Genomic DNA, 23,840 nt, shown 5'->3' with positions numbered 1-23,840 from the left:
ATGCATTCTCCTTGGAATTCTAAAGAGAGAATGCCTACCAATGGGCATCTCTCCTGACATTCTGAATTGCTTCAAAACCACCTGTAATTTTCTGAAAGCACTTGTAACTCTTTATGAGAATAGAAAGCCTCGTCTGTCTCCCGAGGAGCAGCTGGTGGCCTCGAACTGCTGACCTTGCAGTTAACAGCCCAACACACAACCATTACACTACCAAGGGCTCAAAGATGGGAGGTTTATGAACGCCCAGCCCTAGTGGCAGCTGGTGTTCCCAAGAAGGGTGTAGGGGGACCCCTGCAGACTAGACCAGGGTTCTGTTAGAGCTGAGGGTCAGGCCCAAGACCTGCTGGCAGAGACATGGGAGCCCTAAACAAGCAGACCAAGCAGGACAGGGTGGAGTGGGAAGAGGATTGATTGGAGCAGAGCTCAGAGAGGAGGTGACAGGTGATGGTGGGAAGACGAGGGGGACTTGCAGGTTGCCCCAGGAGAGAAACGGGCCAGCGTGTGCACGGGTTCAGGGGCTGTGGGAAGGTGAGTACTGGCAGCAGGCTCAGGAGCAGTGACGACTTGAGGAGCCCAGGACTGTCCGGGTAACCTGCTTCTGATAAGCCACGGCCTCAGAAGCCGCAGGGAGCGGTCCTGCTGCACACAGGGCTGCCCGAGTCAGCCTGGACGCCACTGCAGCATTGGCAGCCCTAGGAGGAAGGCTGAGAGCGTGAGAGCCCACCCACCCGAGGAGGGCAGGGGGGGCAGGGCTCCCTATTCCAAGTGAGCAGTGTGGGGCCCCTGGTTGGACGGGATCCAGCCTGTGTTCTCTTAGGTCCTAACTCCTCCTGGCGTCATGTCGTTGTCCGAACAGGGAGCAAGCTTTCCAGGGAGCGAGGTGTGTTCTGCCCCTCCCAGCCTGGGATCCTGTGTTTGCACCCCACCCTCTCCTCTGCTCTCGGCAGCCTCCTTCCCTTTGCTCCCAACTCTGGGTGGCAGAACCTCCGTTCCTCCCTCAGAGCCGCCTGTGACCCTGACCAAGCTGCAGGGGCCCTTAGAACTCAGGGCCCCTTCTGCAGAGGGGAAGGCGGGGCTGAGAGGGGAGGGCCCAGTGTCCAATGGAGACACAAACTGCTCTCACAGACGCTGCACCTGTCTGTGGGCTGGCCAGTCAGGGGGCGGGGCCTGGGTCCCCTCACCCAGTCTCTCTCTCTCTCTCTCTCTCTCTCTCTCTCTCTCTCTCTCTCTCTCTCTCTCTCTCTCTCTCTCTCTCTCTCTCTCACACACACACACACACACACACACACGTCATACAACTGGACCCCCCTGAGAGGTTCCTGGCCCTCACTCAGACGCCCCTGCCGTTACAGAAGCCGTACGCCTGCCAGATCCCTGGCTGCTCCAAGCGCTACACAGACCCCAGCTCCTTGCGCAAGCACGTGAAGGCCCACTCAGCCAAAGAGCAGCAGGTGCATAAGAAGGTAAGACAGTTGCCATGCTGAGCCTCCCTCTGCCTGCAGACCCCACCTGGCTGCCCTGCCACCTCCCTCCTGCCCCAGCGGCTTCTGCATCATACACCCCAGAGCAAGACAGAGGGGCTGGGCCCAGGATACCCCAGCCTTTGCCCGAGCACCCTCCGATGCTTGGATGTGCAGTCCTGACATACAGAGCGGGGCTCACCTAAATCTCCCAGGTTGCTCTTACCTGGCTGCAGGTGGCCCCAGCTGTCACCAGCCCTTACACAATGCAGCGGTGCAGCCCCTATGCTGACTAAGCTGTCCGGGCATGCCCTTACTTTGGGCCCTAACTTCCTCCGCTCCCCCCACAGGCCCCACCGGCCCCACCTGTCAGGCCAGGTACCCACACAGCCCTCGTACATTTGACATCCACACACTCACGGGGGGAAGCACCTGATGCCTGACCCTCTGCTTATCTGCCTCCTACCCATTTGCCGAATGCCTCCCCAGCCCACTCACCCATCCTCAGCCACCCCCATGCCACCACCAGCTCCCCGCTCACTCCACAAACAGGTAGGCCAGACTCTGTGTCAGGCATCGAAGAGGCAGAAATGGAAAAACCTGGTCCTGACGTGACGGAGAGACAGTTGCTGGATAGAATGCACGTGCAATAAGCCCACGACACGTGTAGGCAGAGAGGTCGGCACACAGGCATGGGGTGCTAAGCCCGTCTGGGGCAGGATCGGGGTTCCGTAGAAGTGACTCAGAGACAGTAGGTGCAGTGATTGTGAGCGTGAGCTCTGGAGCCAACCCGCCAGGGCCCCTTGCTAGATGCACCCACTGGGTGAACGTTGTGTTCTGTCCCCTGCCGCCCCTCTGGGGACGACAGAGGCTGCCTGAGTCAATGGGGACGAAAGGCGCAGAAGAGTACGGGGCACAAAGTAGACAGTGGAGGCAGAAGTGAGTGGATGTGTTGGTTCTGTTTGGGGGAAGGGGCAGGTAGAGGGCAGGAGAAGAACGGGAGGTGAGAAGCATGTACCAGCCGGCAGAGCCACCAGAGGCCCAGCGGGAGGCTATGTGGGCAGAGGCCGAGGCTGAAGGCTGGAAGCGACTGGCAAGTTTGGGTCTTGTCCCAGGCTGCCTTGCTCTTTAGAAAGATGGCCTGGGGTGTGTGGGGAGAATGGCTTGGGGGTATTGGAGGGAGACTGAAGCAGGAAGACCACTGTTGGGGAGCAGTCAAGCTGGTGGGGCCCAAGCCCTGACATGGCAGGTGTTGGGAGGGGAGGGGCTGGTCTTGTCACTATGGCAGGGCCAGTGGGGGAGGTGGTGCAGCGGAGCTTCAGAGGAGGGCCCAGGCAGAGGCAGATGCTAGGCAGGGTGGAAAGAAGCAGGTGTTGGGGATGCAACTGGGTTTCTTGTTTGGACCAGAGTGTAAGCTGCTGAGGGGCCCAGGCTGCAGTGAGAAGGAGGAACACTGAGTGTTGGGGCAGAGCCCACACACCTGGATTCCACCCCCATCTGCAGAGAGCCACCGAGGCACAGGAGCAAGGGTGCTGGCACCCCAGGGAGGGTGTGGGCTGGGGAGGAGCACTGTAAGCCAGGGACGGGCAGCGAGAGAAGAGCCCCTTACTTCTGTGAGGTTTCGAGCCCCAGTCTAAGCCTGAGTGACACAGAGGCTGGGGAGAGCGGCCTGGCTGGGGGCCCTTGGGCCATACAGAGATGGGGCACTGGGAGCAAGAAGTTCCTTAGGGGAACAGCCAGGCTGTGGGACTTCAGTGTTGACTCCACAGGCAGCGGGGGGCCGCTGGAAGCTGCAGGTCAGAGGCAGGCCAGGAGCAGAGAGCCTGTGCCGTGATCTTGCTCTCTGGTCAAAGCCCCACGTCCACATTAACCCCGAGGAGGAGGCTAAGGGTCCTCATGGCACAGGCCCCAAGATTGGTGCCTCACAGAGGCCGCGCTGGGTTCAGCCCCGCCACAACTCTGGGGATGCCGTGGTCACACACCCAGCATAAGCCTGGGAAGTTCCCATTTTGGAGGTGTGGAAACTGAGACTCAGAGTTCGAAACCCTCCTTGGACCATGCAGTCTGGCAGGGATAGAGTCAGGTCCCATTCCCAGGCTCACTGCCCTGGGGGGCTGAGGGGCCTGAGCGGGGAGCAGGGACTGGCTCAGGCTCAGCTCCATAGGGCTCCGTGCCAGGGAGGTGGCCAGGGACCAGAGTCCTGCCCTGGTTTTCCCAGGCCCCGTGCCTGGCCCGCACTGAGCCCCAGAGACCTGGGGCTACACAGCTGCAAACTTCCCGCCAGTGAGCATCCATTACGGGCGTCGGGGATGATGTATCTTTCTGGGTAAAGCGACCCTTGTATTAATGACAACCCCTTGGCAGCCCCACTGCGTTTCAGAGAGAATTAGAGATGCTTTTCTTCCTTAATTCTGCTCTCCCGCTGCCCCTAATCCGATTGACATTGCGGTCTGCTAGAACATGCCTTGGCTGTCTTTGCCAGAAACTTAATTTACATGGAAAACAGCTGCTGGGTCAGGGAGCAGAGAGCCCGGGAGAGGCTGGGCATGCCTTCTACTAGCTGGGTCCTGGCCCCGCTGGCCTGGGAGGGTGGAAAAACCCTTGGGGTGGATTCAACTGCTGTGTGACGTGGGGCAAGGTGCTCGCCTTCTCTGGTCTGTTGCAACCTGGATAAAATGAGGGTTTGGATGAGCGGATCTCACGGCCTCTGGCTCTCCTAGTCAAGCTCCTGCCTGCCCCTCATGACCCAGCTGTCCCGAGGGCCCACGGGCGCTCCCTGTGCTCAGCCTGGCCCCAGGGGAAGAGAAAAAGACATCTCAAGGTGACTTTGAGCTCCAGTCTGTCTTTGATGGCGGCCAAAACTCTGCCCTCCCTTGGGTTGCTGGGCCTCAGCCCAGCCCAGACCAGCTGCAGTCCACATGCCGACCCTTTCCCCCTACCTGTGTGTGGCCACGTGGGCTCAGCCTGCTGGAGGTCAGCCAGCCACCCCCAAGCATGCCCACAGCCTTCATCCCGGGCCAAGGTGTGGCCACCGCAGCTTTCTGCCACCGAGTGAGGAAGGCGATGTCGCACGCTCAGTGCTTCACAGCATAGGAAGCATGGGTGGGGTGAGATTTGAACCCAGGTCTCTGGCCCTGCTCCTGGACTCTGTACTGTGGCGTACCCAGAAGGGAGAAGGTAAACAGGCTTCGCAGCAGGGTTTCGTGCCCATCAGCTTTCTGGGGCATCTTGGCAGCGCCATGAGAAGGGGCCTTGCAGCGACCTGCAGCTACCGGGAGGCCCGGGGGGATACTGAGGCAGATCCCTGCCCAGCAGACATGGGACTCCTCTGCCTTGAGCCCACTTGGCTCTCTCAAGACCCCCCGGAGACTCAACCTTTTGACGCAAGACAGTCTACGAGCTTCTCTTTTCTCTCCTTCCCGGGGGCGGGCAGCCCTCTGCACTGCCTGCCCCGCCCTGCCATCCCTCCCCTCAGGAGTGAATGTCTAATCCCATCTTGGCATCTGCCTCTCAGTGCACCCAGACTAACACCACCGTCACTGTGTACGGTGCTGGGCACCATGCTCCCACTCCACAGACGGGAGACAGAGGTGCAGTGAGTGAAGGGCCGTGCCCTGGGGCCAGGTGCTGCTTGCCCTGTCCTCTGAAATGAGGTGGGCAGGTGGGAGGCGCTAATACCCTCCCTTCTCTGCTTGCTCCCCCAGCTGCACCTGGGCCCTGACCCTGAGGCCGACGTCCTGACGGAGTGCCTGGCGCTGCAGCAGCTCCACACCACCACACAGCTGGCTGCCAGCCAGGGGAAGGGTGGCCGTGCCCCAGGCCAGGAGCTGCTTCCAGGTACGCAGCGTGGGAAGAGCATGCCACCGCTGGCCATCCTCGGAGCCCAGGTCCAGCAGACCACCACAGGACGCAGCTTGTTGGAGGACACCTGCACTCAGTGCTTCCTCGCCTCTCTGCCTCTGGCTCTTGCACCCCCTTCAAGACCTTTGCAGGCTCCCCTGTCCATGGAAAGCTCTCAGGAGGTCTGGGCCCCTGGCGCCCTCTTGCCCCACTGTGGCAGGAGGTCTGGGCCCCTGGCGCCCTCTTGCCCCACTGTGGCAGAGAGGCTACAGTTCCCGCAACACCCAGTGTGGCCTCCAACCCCGGCGACTGTGCCTACATTGCCAGCCTCAGCCTCTCCTGCCTTTCCTCTGGGACTGGTCTCCTGGCCCCCTCCTCCAGGAAGCCTTCCCCGGTCCCCACTCTGCTCCAGAGCCGAGCACTCTGACACACTGGGACTGTCCCAGAGTCACTAGAGCCCAGCCCGGGGCCAGATGGAGCAGGCCAGGGGCGCTCTGTGGTGCTGCCTGAGCACTGTGGAATAGGCCGCCCCTGGTGTAAAACCCAGGCCCTTCCTGCTGGCCCAACCTGCCAGGATGAACCCATGGGGTCTGGCCTTGACTTGAAGTGTCCTTTAACCTCACTTCAGATAAGAAAGCAGAGGCCCTGGAAGGGTGTGTGACTTGGCCTAAATCCCTCCCAGTCCATTAGTAAACTGTGGTTTGGAGATGGGGGTCCCTTGAAGCCCTGGGACCCAGCCTGCAGGCCCCTTTAGCCGGACATGCAAAACCCAGGGAGGCAGCCTGCTCCTCCAGCCCCCGCAGCTCAGCCACCGGGCAGATCTCAGGCCACAGCACGCATTCCAAGCCGCCTGGTTTGGGACGCCAGCCCAGATAAGGGCAGCGTGGCCTTTGGATTCCAGATGACAATCCTTGCTCTCTACCCCCCGCCCCGCCCCCCGAGAAACCACAATATCAGAGCGTAAAGCTCTGCCCACCCTCCGGGATTTCTTGAATTACTCCAACAATTTTTAGCATTTAAAAAGTTTTAACATTTTTATTCCCCACCCCCAACCCCAATGCTAAAGCAGCAGCCGATTTGAAAATAACGTCACAGCACCTAGGAACAGCCTCAGGGAGAAAACCCTTTCTCAGGATTTCCCCAAAAGGGGGTCAGGCAGGCCCAGGGGCGAGGCCACTCCAGGCCCTGTGGAGTGGCTCTCCACGAGCCTCAGACTGCTGAAACGCCAGCCTGGCCTGTGAGCTCCCTGGGGATGGGAGTCTGTACCTCAATGGCAGTGCCTGCTGAGGGGCCACGGCTGTGTGACCCTGAGGCTGCTTTGGCTGCCCGGGGGCTGAAACCATGGAGCCCCATCCCTGTGACCCTGTGGGGACCATGGCCTGGGCTGAGACACACTAGCTGACAGCTGCAGACCCAGTTTGGAAGTTTGTTCTCCTGATTCCAGCTCAGGGCTGGTCCGGGGCCACAGCACCCATCTCTCAAGCATCTACGTGTGCCCCATTGCATGGCATACATCTCATTCCGCCCACAGCCACTCAGTGTGGTGGCCTGCTTGCCTCCCCCACCCCCACACCCGAGGTGCCCCATGGCCTGGAGGGGCCCCAGCGGTGACGTGTGGGACAGTGAGTGGTTAGTGTCCTCCCACACAGCCCCAGTTTCCCTTCCAGCTCTGCTGTGAGAGAGAGCTGACACCACTAGGGATGTGATCACTCAGAGTGGTTACGTGCCCAGCTGTCGAACGCAAGGGCAGCAGTTCGAAACCAGCAGCCTCTGCATGGGAGACAGCAGGGGTTTCCCACGCCTATAAAGAGCGACAGTCTTAGAAACTCTCGGGCAGTTCGACCCTGTCTTCGAGGATCCCTAGGTTGACACCGTCTTGCTGGCAGTGAGTTTGCTGTTGAGAACGCAGTGGCTGCAGCTGCATCTCCCTGGTCAGGCTGTTAGCTGGGCTGATGATTCACCAACCCTCACTCAGAGCGTAGGTCCTCAAACTCATCCAGCCTACTGCTCCCTTTCAGGAAAAAAAACAAAACAGTTACTCAGCCCCGCCCACTCCTCCTCGGCCCGCAATGAGAGAGCCCATAATCCAGGATAAGGTGTGGGTATCTGCTTGTGCAGCTCCCTGGATTGTCAGTGCCCACCAAGGGGGCAGTACCACCCACTGTGGGAAACACTGCCCCTTGGTGTAGTGGTCACTCCTTGGGCTGCCGCTCAAAGCCACCCACTGCTACGAGGGAGAAGAGGGGCTTTCGACACCATTAGAGAGTGACAGTCTCAGAAACACACAGGGGAAGTCTACCCTGTCCCGAGGGCCACTCAGAGTCAGCAACCACTCGATGGCATTGGTTGGGTTTTTTGGTCTGGGCCTTAGAGCATTGTGTGAGTGGCAGCTTTCTCGTTAGAGAAAGGGCGCGGCCAGCTGTCCCTTCTGCCGGCTCAGGCTCGGCATGAGCCGCACTTGGAGCCGGAGCCCCAGGCACAGTCTGCGTCTGCGCTGGCCTACACACCAGCTTTACAAGGAACATGCGGTTACGCTCTGCCTTTTACAGATACAAGCCCAGAGGCCACGAGAGCTAAGCACCTTGTAGGCGAGAGTCCACAGCTGGAAAGGGGCAGAGGCAGGATTTGAACCCAGGCCATAGGCCGCAGAGCTGCAGGATGCAGACTCCAGGGCGGCCCTGGCGGAACCAGCACCCTGACAGCCCACCGGGTCTGTCTGCCGGCCGCACCACGGCTGCCGACAGCACAGCTCAGAACAGATGCTGGGGCCAGAGGTTGAGCAATCGTGGCTGATGATTGATGGCGCTGGTTTAAGCCTGCGTGGTTTGTTTTGGGGGGAGGCCGGGCAGGCCCGTGGGCTCTCCATCCCCGCCATCCCACACCACTAGGTCCTTCTTTGTCACCACACTCCTTGCATACTTTGCTGTGCCCTCAGGAGGCCGTGGCAGGACCAGACAGGGCAGGGAGCAGAGGTGGATGCGTCCAGTGCACAGGGCTGAGGGACCGTGGGCATGTCCCTGTCTGGTGACAGGAAGCTCCTGTGAGCTTGTCCCCTCAGGAAGGCGCAGGGATGTCCTTCGTGGGTGTCCCTCAGGGGCATCTCAGCAGGCCCTCAGGGAGCAGGGGGAATGGGGAGACGCATTGGTCAGCACGGCTGCAGGAGAAGAGCAGGATTTATCAGGATTCCAGACCTTCCCAGCTGTCAGGGTCCCAAATTGTTTCAAGATGGCAGGCAGGGAAGTGCTGCAGGGACGGGCCCTACATCCTCTCCATCCTCCTGACAAGCCTAGGGGTGGGGTGGGCGGCCAGGGCTGCCCCTGGGGCAGGAAGGCTGAGGGCGGGGCGGGGAGGGAAGGCATCTGAGCAAACACTCCTGCTAACAGGACCAAGCCACCATCAATGCTGAAGCCCCAGGCCACTTCCTGGCCTGAGTCCCAAGTGGGCTTCCTCACCATCTGGTGTGGGGAGCAGGTCAGATTTCCTGCCCCTGTGTGACTTTGGACAAGCAGTTTAGCCACTTGAGTCTCTTCCTCTTAGTACGGGGCGGTGATCCGCTCCCATCTGCAGCTGCTGAGATGACTAGGCTGGCTCACGTGGGGACAGAACCTGGAGGATCAGTGACACTAGATGTTAGAGGGAGGGCAGGTGTCCCCTTTAAGCCTGTGGCTAGATCTCGCTCACCAATCCTAATCAACCATAGCGGCCCTGTGGCTCTCCCCTCCAGGCCAGGACCCCTGCTGCTGAGTCCATTGTGTCCTGGGGGACACAATATGTCCACAGTCTGTGAGACAAAAGTGACATTCAACCTGTCACAATTGGTCCAGGGCGGCCACCAGTGGACACGTGCATCTAGTGGACACATGCAGCCCCAGGCATAGTCTACAGGCTCACCCCCGAGTCCCCGGATAGGGCACCAGCTTGGCGCACTGATCAGGGGGAAAACCATGGAGACATCGATCAACATCACCAGGGCCAGGTTAAAGAGGGAAGGGGAATTCGCGCCCTTGTTTGCAGATCAAATAAAATCCAAGGCCATATTCAAACTCAGCCACTCAGGAGGGCAGAGTAGGGTCGTCCCTCGGGGTTTCTGAGGCTGCAACCCTCGCGGGAGCAGAAAGCCTCATCTTTCAACCTAGGAGCAACTGCAGAGTTTGAACTGCCAACCCCGCAGTGAGCAGCCAGCGCGTATGCTATTGCAGCACCCAGTGTCCACTTCTGTTTCATAGCAGAAAACGTGTAAAATACCCAGCCCGTATTCAAGCTCCTCGCGGGCCTCCGTCCCAGGGAGGGGCTTCTTCTCCACTCTCAGGGGGCAACTTGGTGTGGATGTTCCTGCCAGGTCACCATCCCTCAGAGCAGTATGACTCTGACCACATACCTCCCTCTTGTTGACCAACGCCACGACCCTGCCCTGCCCCCCACCCAATCTTTTCAAGGCCAAGACCGAAGGTTTTCTGGTCAAAGGTGGCTTCACCCTGCAGGTGTCTTCTGTAATTTAGAGTGTGAAAGGAGAGCCCACAGCTGGGGACCTTTGTGCAGTTGACAACCACAGGTGACAGCCCTCCTCAGAGTTCCCCTGGGCAACCTGCTCCCTCGAAGCAGGCCCTCAGCCTCTGCTCACACACTCCTGGGGGGATGGCTCCTTCTCCCCAAAGATAGCCACAAGCCTGCAGCAGCCCCACCTGTTAGAGGCTCCCTCCCACAGCCCAACCTGTGATGTGCTCCTGACCCACCATCCCAGGCAGCTTCTGGCCCCTGCCTTTCTGATGTGTTCCAAACAGCCCTGCTGGGGTCTGCGGCCGCCTGCCCTTAAAAACCCTCAGGGTCAGCACCCTCTCATGCAGACCCTCCACTCCTGCGACTACACTGGGCTCCTGGTTCTCAGCCCACACAGCTCCTGGTCGGCCAGCCTCGGTCTACTGGGGAGCGGCCGGAGCCCAGCACGCATGTCTGCTTTTCCCTGCAGGTGTGTATCCTGGCTCCATCACCCCCCACAACGGGCTGGTGCCCGCAATCCTGCCCCCCACGCAGGAGGCCCCTTCCAGACACCACCCCCTGGATACCAGTGCCAGCGGCCACCACCATCTGTCTCCTCTGCCCACAGCGGAGGGCACCAGGGACGGGTATGTACACCAAGTCAGTCCTACCGGACAGGTGGGCACTCGGGTGAAGGTCATGAGACTGCCGCTACCTTGAGGCCTTGCGGTCTGCTAGCTGCCATGTTGAGCGTGGCACCCCTGCTGACTCTGTGAGGTGGCGGGTTTTGGTGCCCAGGCTCCTGATGCCTCATCTCATGCCGGCCAGTCTGGAGAGGGGCCTGGTGGGCAACTTCAGACAGGCTGCGACCTCCCTGGACCTGTGGAGCGGCTCTGTGTAGCACATGGGGCCTGCGCAGGGAGGACACCCCTCGATAGCCGCTAACAAGGACCACGGTCACGCCCTGGCTGCGCAGGGAGTGGAGGGTCCTCAGGGACGAGCCTCTGTGGGGAGGGGCCAAGAGGGAACCCAGAAAGCCGGCTCTCCCTGAGCCTCAGCTTCCTCCTCTGTCACACGGGCAACTCCTGGAGCGAGACAGGGAGGCTGTGCTGCATATACCTGACAAAGGTGTGTGTCACCTGGTCCAAGTGCTACTGGCTTAACCCCGCCCACCCCCACCCCCACCCACCCCAGCAGGCCAGCTCCGGCCACCGGCTCACCCACCAGCCAGCCCCCAACAACATCTCCCAACCAAAGAAAAGCAACCCTCCAGCCTTTCCCCGCTGTCACCCCTGCCTGTTCACCCACTGGCATAGCACCCATAGTGACAAGATGGGACCAGCCTGGCTGCTGCCCCTGCCCACAGGAACCCACCTGGCCCAAGGGAGAAGGCCCTCACGCCAGACACCAGCTCTGGGCCAGCTTAAATGGGTTCTTTTCTCGTCCCCTGAGAAGAGGGGGTCAAGGGGGGGCCTTCAGCCTCTCCCGTCCAGCCAAAGTCAACAGGGAACAGTCCTTGTGGCCCCCGTGGTTTGCTGGGACATTTAAACAGTTTGACAGAATTATCAGATTCACTCGGAAATATGCTAAGAGGCCCTGACTTCATGACCAAATGTATTTACCCTGGCTCAGAGCAGGCGGTCTGCCTCTGGCCTGCCAGGCCTGTGAGGTTTTACATGAATTTTTATAGGTTCCAACTGAAGCTGGGCTTAGGACTCAGAAGCGGGGCCTAGGTACTTCTCTCCTCCTCCTCCTTTCCTCGGCACCCCCTCTTCCTTTTCCCTCATGCCCCTCCCCTCCCTGGGTTCAGGTAAAGCTGCCCCCCCGCACCCCCCAGCAGCCTGAGTGGGGCTTGGAGGAGAGCCGGGCTCTGTTCAATCCCACTGGCTGTGAAGGTGGCATATACAGGTTTCTGGCAGGTTGGAGGCAGGAAAACAAGCTTGGAGTCTGCAGGGCTGCCCCCTTCTGCTCTGGCTCTCCGTGGTCCTGCTGTGCTGGTGCGCTCTGCATGTTGTGACTAGGTCATTCTGACACCCAATGATTGGTGCTCATTGGCTGTTTGCCATGTGGCAGGCACCAGGTGGCCCGAGGCCAGGACCAGCCCTTCCTGAGAGCACCCAGGTGGAGGGGACCAGCCAGGGACAGGGGGTTGTGAGTGCCTGCATGGGTCGGGGCGAGGCAGGCACCATGCAGCAGGCCTGGGGGGAAGGCCAGCCCACTCCCCTGCCCGTGGCTCAGGCAGGAGGGCTGGTGCCAGGGGCATGGGACTGGGGGCGACCCTCTGGTGCGCTGGGTACTGACCTTCCAATGACAGCATTAATCATGGTGACAGTGATGAGAGCTAACTCAAGAGCTCCAAGTCTGGCATGTGTGCCCATCAGTGTCTGCTGCTGGCCGAGGGACCCAGATCTCCCCTTGCCCTCTGTGAGCTCCCAGTGGCTGGTGGGGGTCCCAGATATGAAAGGTGGCAGTGCAGGGGAGGGGGGAAGCAGGAGGCCCAGGGTGGGGGGATGGGGCCATAGACACACAGCCCACCAACATCTCCCCAGATCTCCTTCTGCATGCGCATGATGGCCCGACATCCTGCAGCAAGAGCACTGGCCTGGCCTGCTCAGACTGTGGCTCTCCAAGGGCCATGGGGGAAATGATCTAGCTGGGCAAGGTCAGCTGGAGCCAAAGCACTGTTTGTGATCTAGAACCCAACTCTGCCATCTGGTCAATTCTGGCTGGTGGGGGCCCTGTAGGACAGGGTAGGTGGGACTGTAACTTGATGGGAGCAGCTGGTGGTTTTCAGTCCCAATGCATAACCCACGATGCCCAAGATGCCAACAAGCCCAAGCAAGGAAGTGGAGACTCAGTGTGCGGGCTCTCCCTGCATCTCTGTCTCTCTCGCTCCCTACCGCACAAAAATGCTTTGTGGGCTGTGAGGCTTCAGACCCCAAGAATCATCGCCCCTGAGTGCGCTCAGGAAGCTTGAGCTTATAGACAGGCAGCAAGCGTAGGAAGCAGCATGAGGAGGGAAAGGACTGACTGCAGGCCTGGCTACAGTCCTTTGAGCCCCCTTGGACTCAGCCAGGGGGTGGGTGACCACATAGCCCTTGTTTCGGTGCATGAGCTTCCAGAGAGCCCCAGATTAGTCCAGCATCCCTGCAAGCTCTGCATGAAGGAGAGGGGTGAGCTCCCCGTCATGGGAGGTATGCGAGTGGAGGAGAGATGGCCAGGGATGGAGACGGTTACTGAAAGTATACTGTACATGGGGAAAGAAGCCTAATAACTGGGGCGGGCTTTCTTCCAGTCATCTTAGTGAGGATGGGGATGAAGTTTTGCGGAGAGGCTAAGAGTGCGTCAGACATTGTACTGTGAGCTCTCTCTGTCGATTGAGTTCATTCACCCTCGAAATAGCCCTGGAGGTGGCTGCTGTGTGGCCAAGAGTGACGGGGCAATGACGCTGAACCTTGTGTTTCTGGTCTGCAAGGAGGAGCTGAGAAGACTGTCTGGGGGGCCTGAGTGGCACTGTAAGTGCCTGAGGTCTCCTCCTTTTGGGGAGCTGCCTGACTCTTCCCCCACGCCAGAGCTGCATGCTCAGACCAAGCATCCTGGACATCCCCGGGGAGGGACGAGGCAGCTGGCACTCAGCGCCTCTCGTGGGGGCCAGGCAATGGTAGGATTCTCATCTTCCACACAGGAGGTGCGGGTTTGGCTCTGGCCAGTGTTCCTCATCCCCCCCCCCCCATCTCTCCGTGGAGGCCGCTGTGTGGCTTGATGCTGGCCTGGTTCCAGCAGAGCTCCCCAACTCAGACGGGCTAGGAGGGAAGGCCTGGTGACTCTCCTTCAGCCAATGAAATGCAGAGCTCCAACGGCAGTGATCCAATCCACCTCCAGCCCTGAGGATGGCTCAGGACAGGCCCCGCCCTTCATTGCCCATGGGGTCATCATGCCCACTGGGCAGCCGCTGATAGCAGTGGGCACCTCGGGGGAGGGGGGCGAGAGGTCTAGGTGGGACGAGACAGTGGAGCTATGCCTCTGGCCCCCAGCACCCCAGCCCTCCCTACTGCCATGCCTGTCTTTGCTCTCCAGGTTGGGGCCTGGCCTGCTCTCGCCCCTGGTCAGCCCGCTGAAGGGGCTTGGGCCACCCCTGCCACTAGCCTCCCAGGGCCGCTCTCCGGGCCAAGCCTTCTCCACACTCTCCAGCAAGCCTCCCTACCCGCCTTTCCAAAACCCTCCACCCGCGCCTCTGCCCAGCCCGCAAGGTAAGCTCTCCCTGCTGCGACCTCCCCCCGCCCCCAGGGCTTGGGGGTGGCTGGGGGACAGGTGGCGTTCAGAGAAGGTTGGTGCCTGGCCGCAGGCCGCCGAAGGTGGGTCGGGATGCCCTGGTGGTCAGCACTGAAGGCTGGGGCAGGGCTCCGTCAGCACGACGTCAGAGGGCTCGTGAGGTAGTACTCATAATGTCATACTGGCTGGGGGTCAGACAGGGGCCTGCTTGGGGGAAATATCATTGCTGGGCACAGGAGAGGGTGGTGTGGGCAGCCCCCGGCCCTTTCCTCAGAGGCTTGGCATCAGATACAAAAGGCCACGGTAGGTGCAGCCACATGAGACACCCCCCACCCCTGCCCACCTTGGCCCTCCTCTGGGCTGTAGGGAGAGACCAAGGGACACAGGGCTGAGCTGGGGCCAGGGCCCAGCTCCCAGGCCTTCAGCTTCTCCCTCACCACCCCACGATACAGGGCAGGACACTGGGGAACCCCCACCCCTGGCATGGACCCTTGCTTGATGCAGCCCCCCCCCCAATCTCCGCAGGCTACCAGGGCAGTTTCCACTCCCTCCAGAGTGGCTTCCTCTATGGAGACTGCTACCGGACAGCGGAGGCAGTCGTCAGTGGGGACGGGCTGACTGGGGAGCCCCACAATTTCAACCCGCTGCGGTCCAATGGCTTCCACGGCCTCGGCACACCTTTACCTGCCATAGGTAAGCCCCCGCCTGCCTGCCTCCCTTCCCTGAGGTCCTACAAGGCCCAGCCTCTGCCGGCTGCTCGGTGTGCAAGGCCTGGAGTCCTTGTGACGGCACTCCCAGCCCGCGGTGGGGCATCTCCACCTTCAGAAGCACTCACGCACACCGGGCAGCACTGCCCTGGGAGTTTCCACTTTTCCTGCGTAGTTTTTCCTCAGGCATACTGTGTCTGCTCGGGGCGGGGAGGGGCATGTAGGGTGGGGTGATAAGCCCCTCCCCTGGGCTCCACTCAGTTCACACCCATCCCAGCACATGCCTGCCTCTTCAGCTTCCTGGGGGCCCCAAAAGTGCCAAGCCTAGGGGTCTTGTCTCCTAAGCCCCCTTCCTTCCACACCCACCACCACCACCCCACTACCTGAAAGGGTGGGCCAGTCCCACTGAAGGCTCCATGGAGAGACCCCCTGGCTAGCAGGGTGGACGTGAAGCTGGGAGAAGACCCCCTAGGCCTAGCCCCAACCCTCTCCCACTACCCACAGGCTATGAGGCCCTGGCTGAGGCCCCATGCCCCACGGCCCTACCACCACAGCCGCCCGAAGACGTGGTGTCCAGCAGCGTCGAGGACTGCAGCTTCTTCCCCAACGGGGCTTTTGACCATTGCCTGAGCCACATCCCCTCCATCTACACGGACACCTGAATGGGCACCCCGCCTCCATCTACAGACTGCTTCGCTGCTGCCGGTCCCCGCAGCCGCCCGGCCATAGGCCTCCCCGCCCATGAGCAGGGACCTCAGGCGACAGCCGGCCATCAGGATCCGAGACCCCAGTGGCATTTCCTCCGAGTGCCTTCGTCTCCCCGCGGGCCTGAGACCACAGACCTCGTGCGTGTAAAGTGTACAGAACTTGCCTCCCGTCCCCTGCCAGTTTCATATTTTTGGTTTTACAAGAAAAGCATTAAAAACTGGAAATGAGACCGGGGTACTGGCTCTGCCGTGTGATTCAGCCCAGTGGGAGTGAGGGGGTGCGGGAGTTGGGGGGCTGGGTCTTATTAGAGGGCCCTCAGAGCCAGCACCAGGCCATAGTTCAGCTCGGCCAGGCCAGTGTGGCTCCAGGGGCAGGTGATTTGCCCCAGGTCCCCCCTAAAATAAAGACCAAGCCCCCCACCCTCTGCCCTAACTTGACAGGTGGGAGGTGAGCTGCAGGGCTGACCTGGGGCACATGGTGGAGACCTATGTGTGCTTCCTGGGGGTTTCAGGTCCCCGACCTTGCAGAGCAGGCTGCCTGACCTTTCCACCGACCTCCGTGAATACTTGAACGAATAACAGGACTCAGCCCAGGTCCCACAGGGTCGGAGCTGGGGGCCAGACCCCTCTCTCTCAGACCTCTGCTCACAGTGCTGACACACTCTCTGAAGCTCCCCAAACTCGCTGCCATCGAGCCGATGCCGACTCATGCCAGGCCTGCCCTCCTGTCCTGGGTAGAATTGAGCCACCGCCCTTGGTCAGCAACTGAACGGCACGAAGTGTTTGTAGCACATACAAAACTGCAAAACCAAACTCACTGCCATCCAGGCGGCGCCGACTCATGGGCCTTGACTATGAGGCAGGTATAACTGCCCCTCTGAGCCTCAGAGACTAACTCGTTATGGGAGTAGAAAGCCTCATCTGTCTCCCTTGGAGTGGCTGGTGTTTTCAAACTGCCAACCCGGCCGTGAGTAGTCCAAGGCACAACCACGGCGCCACCAGGTGGCGGGAAACAAGCCACCAGTCTGGCCCAGCTGGGCCTGGCTCTGGGTGGATGGGGAGCGTGGTGAGTGCAGACAGGCCTCCTAACAAGGAGGGCCCTACATTTTGGCTGGGGGGTGGGTAGCACCCTGAGTGGGAGAAGTCAGGTCCCAGGGCACTAAATCTCCTCTCCTACCTGTCTCTCCCTCCAGCCACCAGCACAAGCAAAGGCCCCATCAGGTCTGCATCCAGGGTCCTGCGAGTCCCGTATCCCCTGAAGACACCCCAGTAAAAAGGCCCTCCCTCCCCACTGCTGAAGGGAGACCAGGCGAGGGAGGTTGGGAGGCTGAGCTTACATTACACCCCCCTCCCGCCCCCATGCCTGGTCTGGTCCTGCTGGAGCTGCCCAGGGAGAGGTCCTACCGCCGTCCTTTTCTGCGTGGAGGGCACAGAGCCAGCCCTCTGTAGTGCTCGCCTGCTGGCCACAGCCTTAGAAAGGTCTAGGAGCCCCTGCTCTCTAAAGTGGGAGACTGGGGCTCAAAGAGGCCACCCAGGCAAGTGGTGAAAGAGCAAGCGCTTGACACTTACTGCGCTCCTGTCCTCTGTCTCCCTGCAGGTCCACCCTCCCTCACCCCCGGCCCCCTGCCCCCATGCCCCAGGATGGCCTCTACAGTCAGAAGCCAGGGTCTCCCTTCCCTCAGGCTCCAGCCAGGAAGTGGGCATGAGGGCCTCACAGGTGGGCCACACCCCCTCCACCAAAGCTGTGGCCAAGTGTCCTCACCAGGCCCCTGGAGCAGCCGCTGCCCCACTTGTCTGAAACCAGTGTGTGTGTCGGCCTCCCGGCCGAGCGCCCTGTCCGCAGGCCCTCACTGAAAGCTGTGGCTCTGTAGCTGCCTCCACTCCGGGAGCCCTCGCCAGAGTGCAGCTGAGCCCACAGGGCAGCTTCCTCAGCAGGCCTCTGTTCCCCCCCAGGTGCCCCTGTGACCTTGAACCGCCAACCTTGTAGCCTTGGCACCACCCAGGGGCCCCCAGTTCCTGCGCTAAACACCCCTTTGGGTCCGTCCCATCTCAGCCGAACAGCAGCACCCAGGGTCCTAGGCTGCGGTTCTCAACCTGTGGGTCTAAACCCCGTTGGGGGTCGAATGACCCTTTCACAGGGGTCACCCGATTCATAACAGTAGCAAAATGACAGTTATGAAGTAGCAACAAAAATAATGTTATGGTTGGGGGTCCCCACCACGAGGGACTGTATGAAAGGGTCGCGGCATGAGGAAGGTTGAGAACCGCTGGCCTTGGGGAGGCCACAGCTGCTTCCTGCAGAGGGCTGGTGGTTGGAACCGCTGAAATTTCGGCCAAAGCACCGTCAAAGCTCCTGCCCCCCCCCCCACAGTTACCCCAGTTTGAGAGGACCAGCTGTTTTCTGTCAGCCCCCGACTGGTAGAATCACTGCCCGTCACAGATGCCGAAACTAAGGGCCAGTGGCCTGAAGTCACCTGACCAGAGGCACAGCCAGCGAGTGTAGAGCTCAGCGCAGGGCTCCACGTCCCGTGATCCCCGCCCACTGTCCTTTCTGACCCCTGCAGTCTCGGGGTGGGTGGGGTGGGGTGGGGGCCACTTGCCTGGTCTCCCAGAGCCGACGCAGTCTGAGACCCAAGTGAGGTGTGATTGACAATCTCCCACAGCACATGAGGGTCTGGGATGAGGGCCCTGAGCTCCTGACTCCCACCCAGGGTCCCCTCGCCCCCTCCCATCCCCCATTGATTTTTATGGAAATAATTAGTTCGTGGTGAAATTCCTTCAACTGAGATGCTCAAAAATCAATACTGCGTGTCATTGTAAGTGCTTAATCCATTCCAGATAAGCAGAGCCAGCTCGGGCCGCACAGTGAGGACATGCTTCTATTAATAATGAGAGGCCTGGGAACACACAGGGCGCTGCCAGGTGGGCCCATTTAACTCCAGAGTCAGGGCGAGGGGGGCAGAGACAAAGAGACAGCGAGAGCCCAGGCCGGCGCCCAGCCGGAACACAGTAGGGCTCCGCAGGGCTTTCAACTCCACGTGGGGGGCTCTGCAGATCCAGGCCCCCTCGGAGCAGCCCCCGCTCCTCCTCTTGGCATGCTGGGGGGGGGGGCGGAGGGAGGTACCCTCCCATGGACACCCGTGGCCTCTTAGTGTCCACATCGAGAGGTGCCCAGGGGTGACCCTCCCTCCCTCCCACCCACCCAGGGGCTGCACAGAGCAGGGCTGGCAACACCTCTTATAAGAAATCAAGAACTGAAGGCCCGTGCTGAGCTCTGACCCGTGTGCCAGGCGGGCACGGACACCCATCACTGTCGTTGTGACAGGGCATTATGCCCGTGCCCCCAATTGCTACCCAGGGAGGGCTAGAGTTGGAGGGTTTCTCACCAGGCCTGTAGAGCCCGATGGATAGGGCCGCAAGTAGGCGAGGGTCCCTGCGGGGTCTGCAGGACAAACTAATCCAGCTGTCCCCAGGTACCCTCGAGAGGGGGCCAGGATGCAAGGCCAGTGCCCACGTCTACCAGGTAGCCACACTGCCCGCCATCCATCACTCGCAGCCCAGCCTCACCTGGTCCAGACTGCGGTCCCCTGGGGGGGGGTGCCTGCATGCGTCACGGTGTCCTGTCCTCCACCTCCCTCTGCCCCTCACTGCTTTCCTCCTCTCCTCAGCCCTGCCCTCTCTCTGCCATGGCCCTTTGTCCCTCCCTGTCCCCCTGGCAGCCCTTCCTCCTACCCTGTGCCCAGTTCTTTAAGCCTGTATCTGTTCTCTCCATCTGATGGAGGTGGGAACCTCCAGAGGCTGAGAGGGGTCCGATAAGGGAAGCACATCTGCCCCCCCCCCACGGGTCCCCTCCCTCCTCAGTCCCTCTGGGGCCCAGAGAGGACGAGCTCACTCATGGCACTGAGGCCTGGGCCAGGCGGGCAGGAGGGGGCATCACAGAGGAGTCCTGGGTGGGGAAGTTTGGGGGCCCCTTCTCAGCCACTGGCCAGAGGCCTCTGGCAGAAAGTCAGGTGTCCTGCCCTCATAACCAGGCCACATTTCGCTCAGTGCTGGGCACAGGGTGACTCAGCGGCGGACTCACCTCCAGGGACTCTGACCTCACTGTTCCCGATGGCCCATGACGGGGAGAGGCCACCCTCTCTCTCAGACGAGGAGACCAGGCTTTTGTGAAAACTGTTTCAATTTAAATGATCCCTTTCTGTGTAAGAAAAGCACAACACAGGCCTTCCATCATGATAGCGTTAAGGAACTCTGGCTGCCGGTTCTTTAGCATGAGCCACACAGTTCAGACAGACAGACAGAGCTGGGGCGGGGAGAGGGCAAGAGGCCGCAGAGGGCTGACCCCAGCCTGGCCTTTCCCTGCTGGGCTGGCCGGGGCAGACGGTCTTCGGGAACCACTAGCAAGATGGCAGCTTGTCCTGGGGGCTGCCAGGAAGCTGCCTCTCAGAACCCTCGGTGGGATCCAGTCCAGGGGAGGCTGGATTCACACGCAGGCCCCGGCATTGGGCCTGCCCCTCCACTTCCCAACGCCAGTCCCCAAGTCTTGGGTCCTGGAGCCTGGACGCCGAGGATCCTGGCTCGGGCCCTCTTGCTTGTCCGGAGGGGCCCATTACATTTTACAAGGCCCCATTTATAGACTCGCCTGGGCCCTCAGCCCGGCCAGGGATTTATGGGCTCCTAAGTGGGGCTGTCTCTGGGGGTGCATGAGAAGGGGCGGCCAGCCCTGCCAACCCTCGGCTTCAGGAAAGAGGCTGGGCCTGGGGCATCGAAGGGCAAATGAGGAAATGGGTCTGAGTGGCCCTGAGCCAGGCTTCCCACCGGTGGGGGTTGGGGGTGCCCTCCTCTGAGCAGGAGGGCTCATGCCGCACCCCCGGCCGCAGAGCCGTGTCAGTGGCCTGGACTCAGCTGGCATTGTTTTGAGGACACAACGACAGACACAGCTAGCCCAGGCTTGGGTTCTGGCAGGGGCTAGGACCCCAGGCCCAGTCTGGCACCCCGCTGTACAGCCCGGAGGACGGGCAGCCCTGGCAGCCCAGGGGACACTGATGGTTTTTCTCTCCAGCCTTTGGTTGTGAATGGGCTGAAGGGTCTTGACGTGAGTTGGACGTTCAGCAATTCCGACACAGCCAGCCTCATCTGGTCGGCCGCAGTTCCCTCAGTGTGCCATCTGCCTCTCCCCTCCCCGCGGTTCCTGTTGCCTCTCCTCTGCCGCCCCAGCCCCTTGGTGCTTCGCTGGGAAAGACTGCTGCCCCTTTGGTCTGACATGGTGGGTTAGTCTAGCTTGGGGTGGTGAGTTCAGTTCTGAACCGGAAGGGGAAGGGCAATCTCCTCAGGGGTCTGTCCTGTCTCTTTCCAGCCAGTGAGCCCGGTCTTTTATGAGTTTTGAGTTCTGCCCCACATTGCTCTCCCCTTCTAGTTAGGGCCTTGTAATGCGATCCCTTTCCGAGCCAGGGTGGTGGTAGCCGGGCACCCTCTAGTCCCTCTGGCCTCAGGGTCATGGAGACGGGTGTTGGCGTGGTCCACTAATCCACTGGGCTAATTGTTTCCATGTGTCTTTCAATCTTCATCAATCTTCTTTTCTACAGAAGGAGAGAGACCAATCGTTACACCTTAGATAGCTGCTCACAGGCTCCTAAACCTCTAGCCGCTACTCACCCATGGTGTCCTCTGAGAATACCGTGCTGATCCCCCCCCCTCCCCCGCCCCAAGCCCAGCACGTGATCCCTCAAGGAGTTGGTTGGGTTATGCCTAAGGAGTATCCATCACTTTGCCTCTCGTATGCCTCACCACACTCAGGGGGGAAATCAATACACATATACAAATATCCTCTATCAAATCCATATGTACTCAGGGCTCTGTCCCACTCTCCCCACACCTGTTGTACTTAGCGATCGCCACTATTGCCAGGTTGACATGGAACAGTATTGGCCTCTGTTGCCCTGAACCCTTGCTCACCTCCCGGTGAAAGACACTGGGCTCAAATCGCAGTGGAGCAGCCCGCTGCATGACCTTCCCTGAGCCTCAGTTTCTCGTCTGTACCGTGGAGTTGGCCACCTTCAAGGGCTGGCCCGCGGATGGTACAGAACGATGGTCCTGATGGGTCTGGACCTGCTCTCCTCTCAGTGGACTGCAGGCACCCAGACTGGACAAGAAGAAGGGAGGTGACTCTGTGCAGCTGCCTCGGCCCTGCAGGTGTCGTTCCGTACGCTTACAACGGACAGCCCGCCATGGAAATGAAGACAATGACACCACTAAAAAAGCATCGAGGGGAGTAAGACTCGTGGGGACCCGTGTAGCAAAGACGTACGAACGTTGTAGTCTGAAATGATAAAAATATTGTTGAAATAAGTGAACTATCTAAATAAATAGGAATGCAGTTCATGCTCGTGGATTGGAAGACTTCGTACCACTATGCTGGCCGTAACTTCCCATGCCATCTCCAGATTCCGTTCAGGCACTATCAAAAACCCCATTTCCTAGAAAAACCAATAAAATGATCCTAAAATTTACACGGAATTTCAAGGAACTCAGAATGCTCAAAATTGGGGAGTAAAAATTTCCCAATTCTAAACTCACTGAAATTATCTAGATATGGAAATCAGGACGATGGGTACCGTCTTCAGATAGGCCAATGGAATAAAATAGAGGGTCCATAAATGACAGTGGCACATGCCTGGTCAGTGTATGTTCACGGAGAGCGCCAAGATCATTCAGCACAGAAAGATTCACCTTGTCAACCACGGGGCTGGGAGACCTGGAGAGCCACCCATGCGCATGTGCGACGGGCCCCAACCTCACACCTTATATTCACTCTAACTCATAGGGGTCAGCACGTAAATAAGAGATAAGGCTTTAAGTTCTTAGAAGATACAAAGAACACTTAGAAGTGAAGGTGATTTCTTGGCATTACACAGTGATTTCTTAGCTAAGACTCAGCTCAGAAGCGAAAGAAAACGCAGATCAACTTAACTTGACCAAAATTAAAACGGTTTGTGCTTCTCGAGAAGGAACAAGTGAATTCCACAGAATGAGAGGAAATGCTTTCAAATGATGACTCTGAAAAGAGACTCTTGTCTAGAATATATAAGTAACTCTTGATGATTCAATAATAAAAGGAAAACCAATCCGACAAAAATAAGCATGTCCGAATAGCCATTTCCCCAGAGAAATAGCTCGTGTATGAGGAAGAAGAAGTAAGAACTTTGTGCCTTGCTGGTGGAGCTGTAGAATAGTACGGAACTATTTTGACAATTTCTCAAAAAGTCACCTGAAGAACGGTCGTTCGTGGTTGATGGCGGTGTGGTGACAGCCTCGCGCCTCACAGCACAAAGCACCATGCTGGCGACCACGGCTGGGTCGAAGGCCATTGCTAACAGCCACTAGGGAATCCACCCTCTTCTCTACCCGGCATGACGTCCTTCTCGGGGGGCTGGTCCCAAAGTCTGTGCCGAGAGGCCGCACTTCTCCGGCGCCCCTGCCTGTACTTCCTTCCAGACCAACTTGCTTGTTCTTGTGACAGTCCGTCCACGTCCCTCGCCAGCACGGCATTCCAGGCCCACGGCGCCTTCAAGCGTCCTTTCTCGGCCTCCGGTTTTCTTAAGCGGGGAAGGGGCGCTAAATGTCGAAAACGAGGTGAGAGAGAAGACAAGGTCATTATCCTTTCAGAGAACAGCACAAGTGTGAAGGAGAACAGGTCTAAGTAAGTGCCCGGGTCGTGTACCCACTGCCCACTACCAGCTCTAGACCAGAACAGAACTCCAGGGTGTTCAGTCCTTACGGACACTGTCTCTCTCACTCAGAGGCGTGGGCTCGAACCGCCGACCGCTTTAACCACTGGAAACTGCTTCTCCCCAGCACCAGTCTAGAGGCTTCCGGAGCGGCGCTGCTGTGGCCCCGGGGCCACCTGAAGGCCCCTGACAGGGGCTTGGGGGCGAAGGAAGGCGTGAGGCGCAGGGTAAGAAAGCCAGGCTACCTCTGCCTCCCCAGAAAGCCCAGAAAAATGGAGCTTAGGGGTTTAGGAATGGAGTTGAACGTCTTCTATGGGAGCCCTGGTGGTGTGTGGGTCACACGTCCTAGCCAGTAGGTCGGCAGTTCAACCCCCAGCCTCTTCGAGGGAGAAAAACGAGGCTTCTACTCCTGTAAAGAGCTGCAGCCTTGGGTCCCCACAGGGCAGTTCTACACTGTCCCGCAGGGCTGCGGCGAGTCAGAAGCACCGCAGTGGCGGGCGCTTGAGGTTGGGGTTCTGTATTCTTTAGTTGAAGTGTGAGCCAGGGAGAAAGGGCGGCGGATCTCAGGGCAGCCATCTCGGGAAATGAGTCTAGGCGTGGAAGTCAGGAGGCCGGGATCGCTGGGGTGTTGGTGCCTGTTCTCAGCCTGTG

General features: G+C 59.7%; 1 protein-coding gene across 1 annotated transcript in view; it reads left to right on the top strand.

Annotated features, from left to right (window-relative positions):
• The window catches only part of GLIS1 (GLIS family zinc finger 1), a 291,490-nt gene extending 275,824 nt beyond the window's left edge, over positions 1 to 15,666 (top strand). The window contains exons 5-10 of the mRNA XM_075556390.1: positions 1,353 to 1,463; positions 5,165 to 5,297; positions 10,267 to 10,423; positions 13,854 to 14,026; positions 14,574 to 14,741; positions 15,260 to 15,666. Of these exons, the coding sequence (XP_075412505.1) occupies positions 1,353 to 1,463; positions 5,165 to 5,297; positions 10,267 to 10,423; positions 13,854 to 14,026; positions 14,574 to 14,741; positions 15,260 to 15,417 (900 nt within the window). The 3' untranslated portion in view covers positions 15,418 to 15,666. The remainder of the gene's footprint in view (positions 1 to 1,352; positions 1,464 to 5,164; positions 5,298 to 10,266; positions 10,424 to 13,853; positions 14,027 to 14,573; positions 14,742 to 15,259) is intronic.
• Positions 15,667 to 23,840: the final 8,174 nt, after the last annotated feature.

The sequence above is a fragment of the Tenrec ecaudatus genome, chromosome 1 (genome assembly GCF_050624435.1).
Source record: "Tenrec ecaudatus isolate mTenEca1 chromosome 1, mTenEca1.hap1, whole genome shotgun sequence".
NCBI lineage: Eukaryota > Metazoa > Chordata > Mammalia > Afrosoricida > Tenrecidae > Tenrec > Tenrec ecaudatus.
Note: the sequence above shows the minus strand (reverse complement) of the source record. Positions and strands in the feature narration are given on the sequence as shown.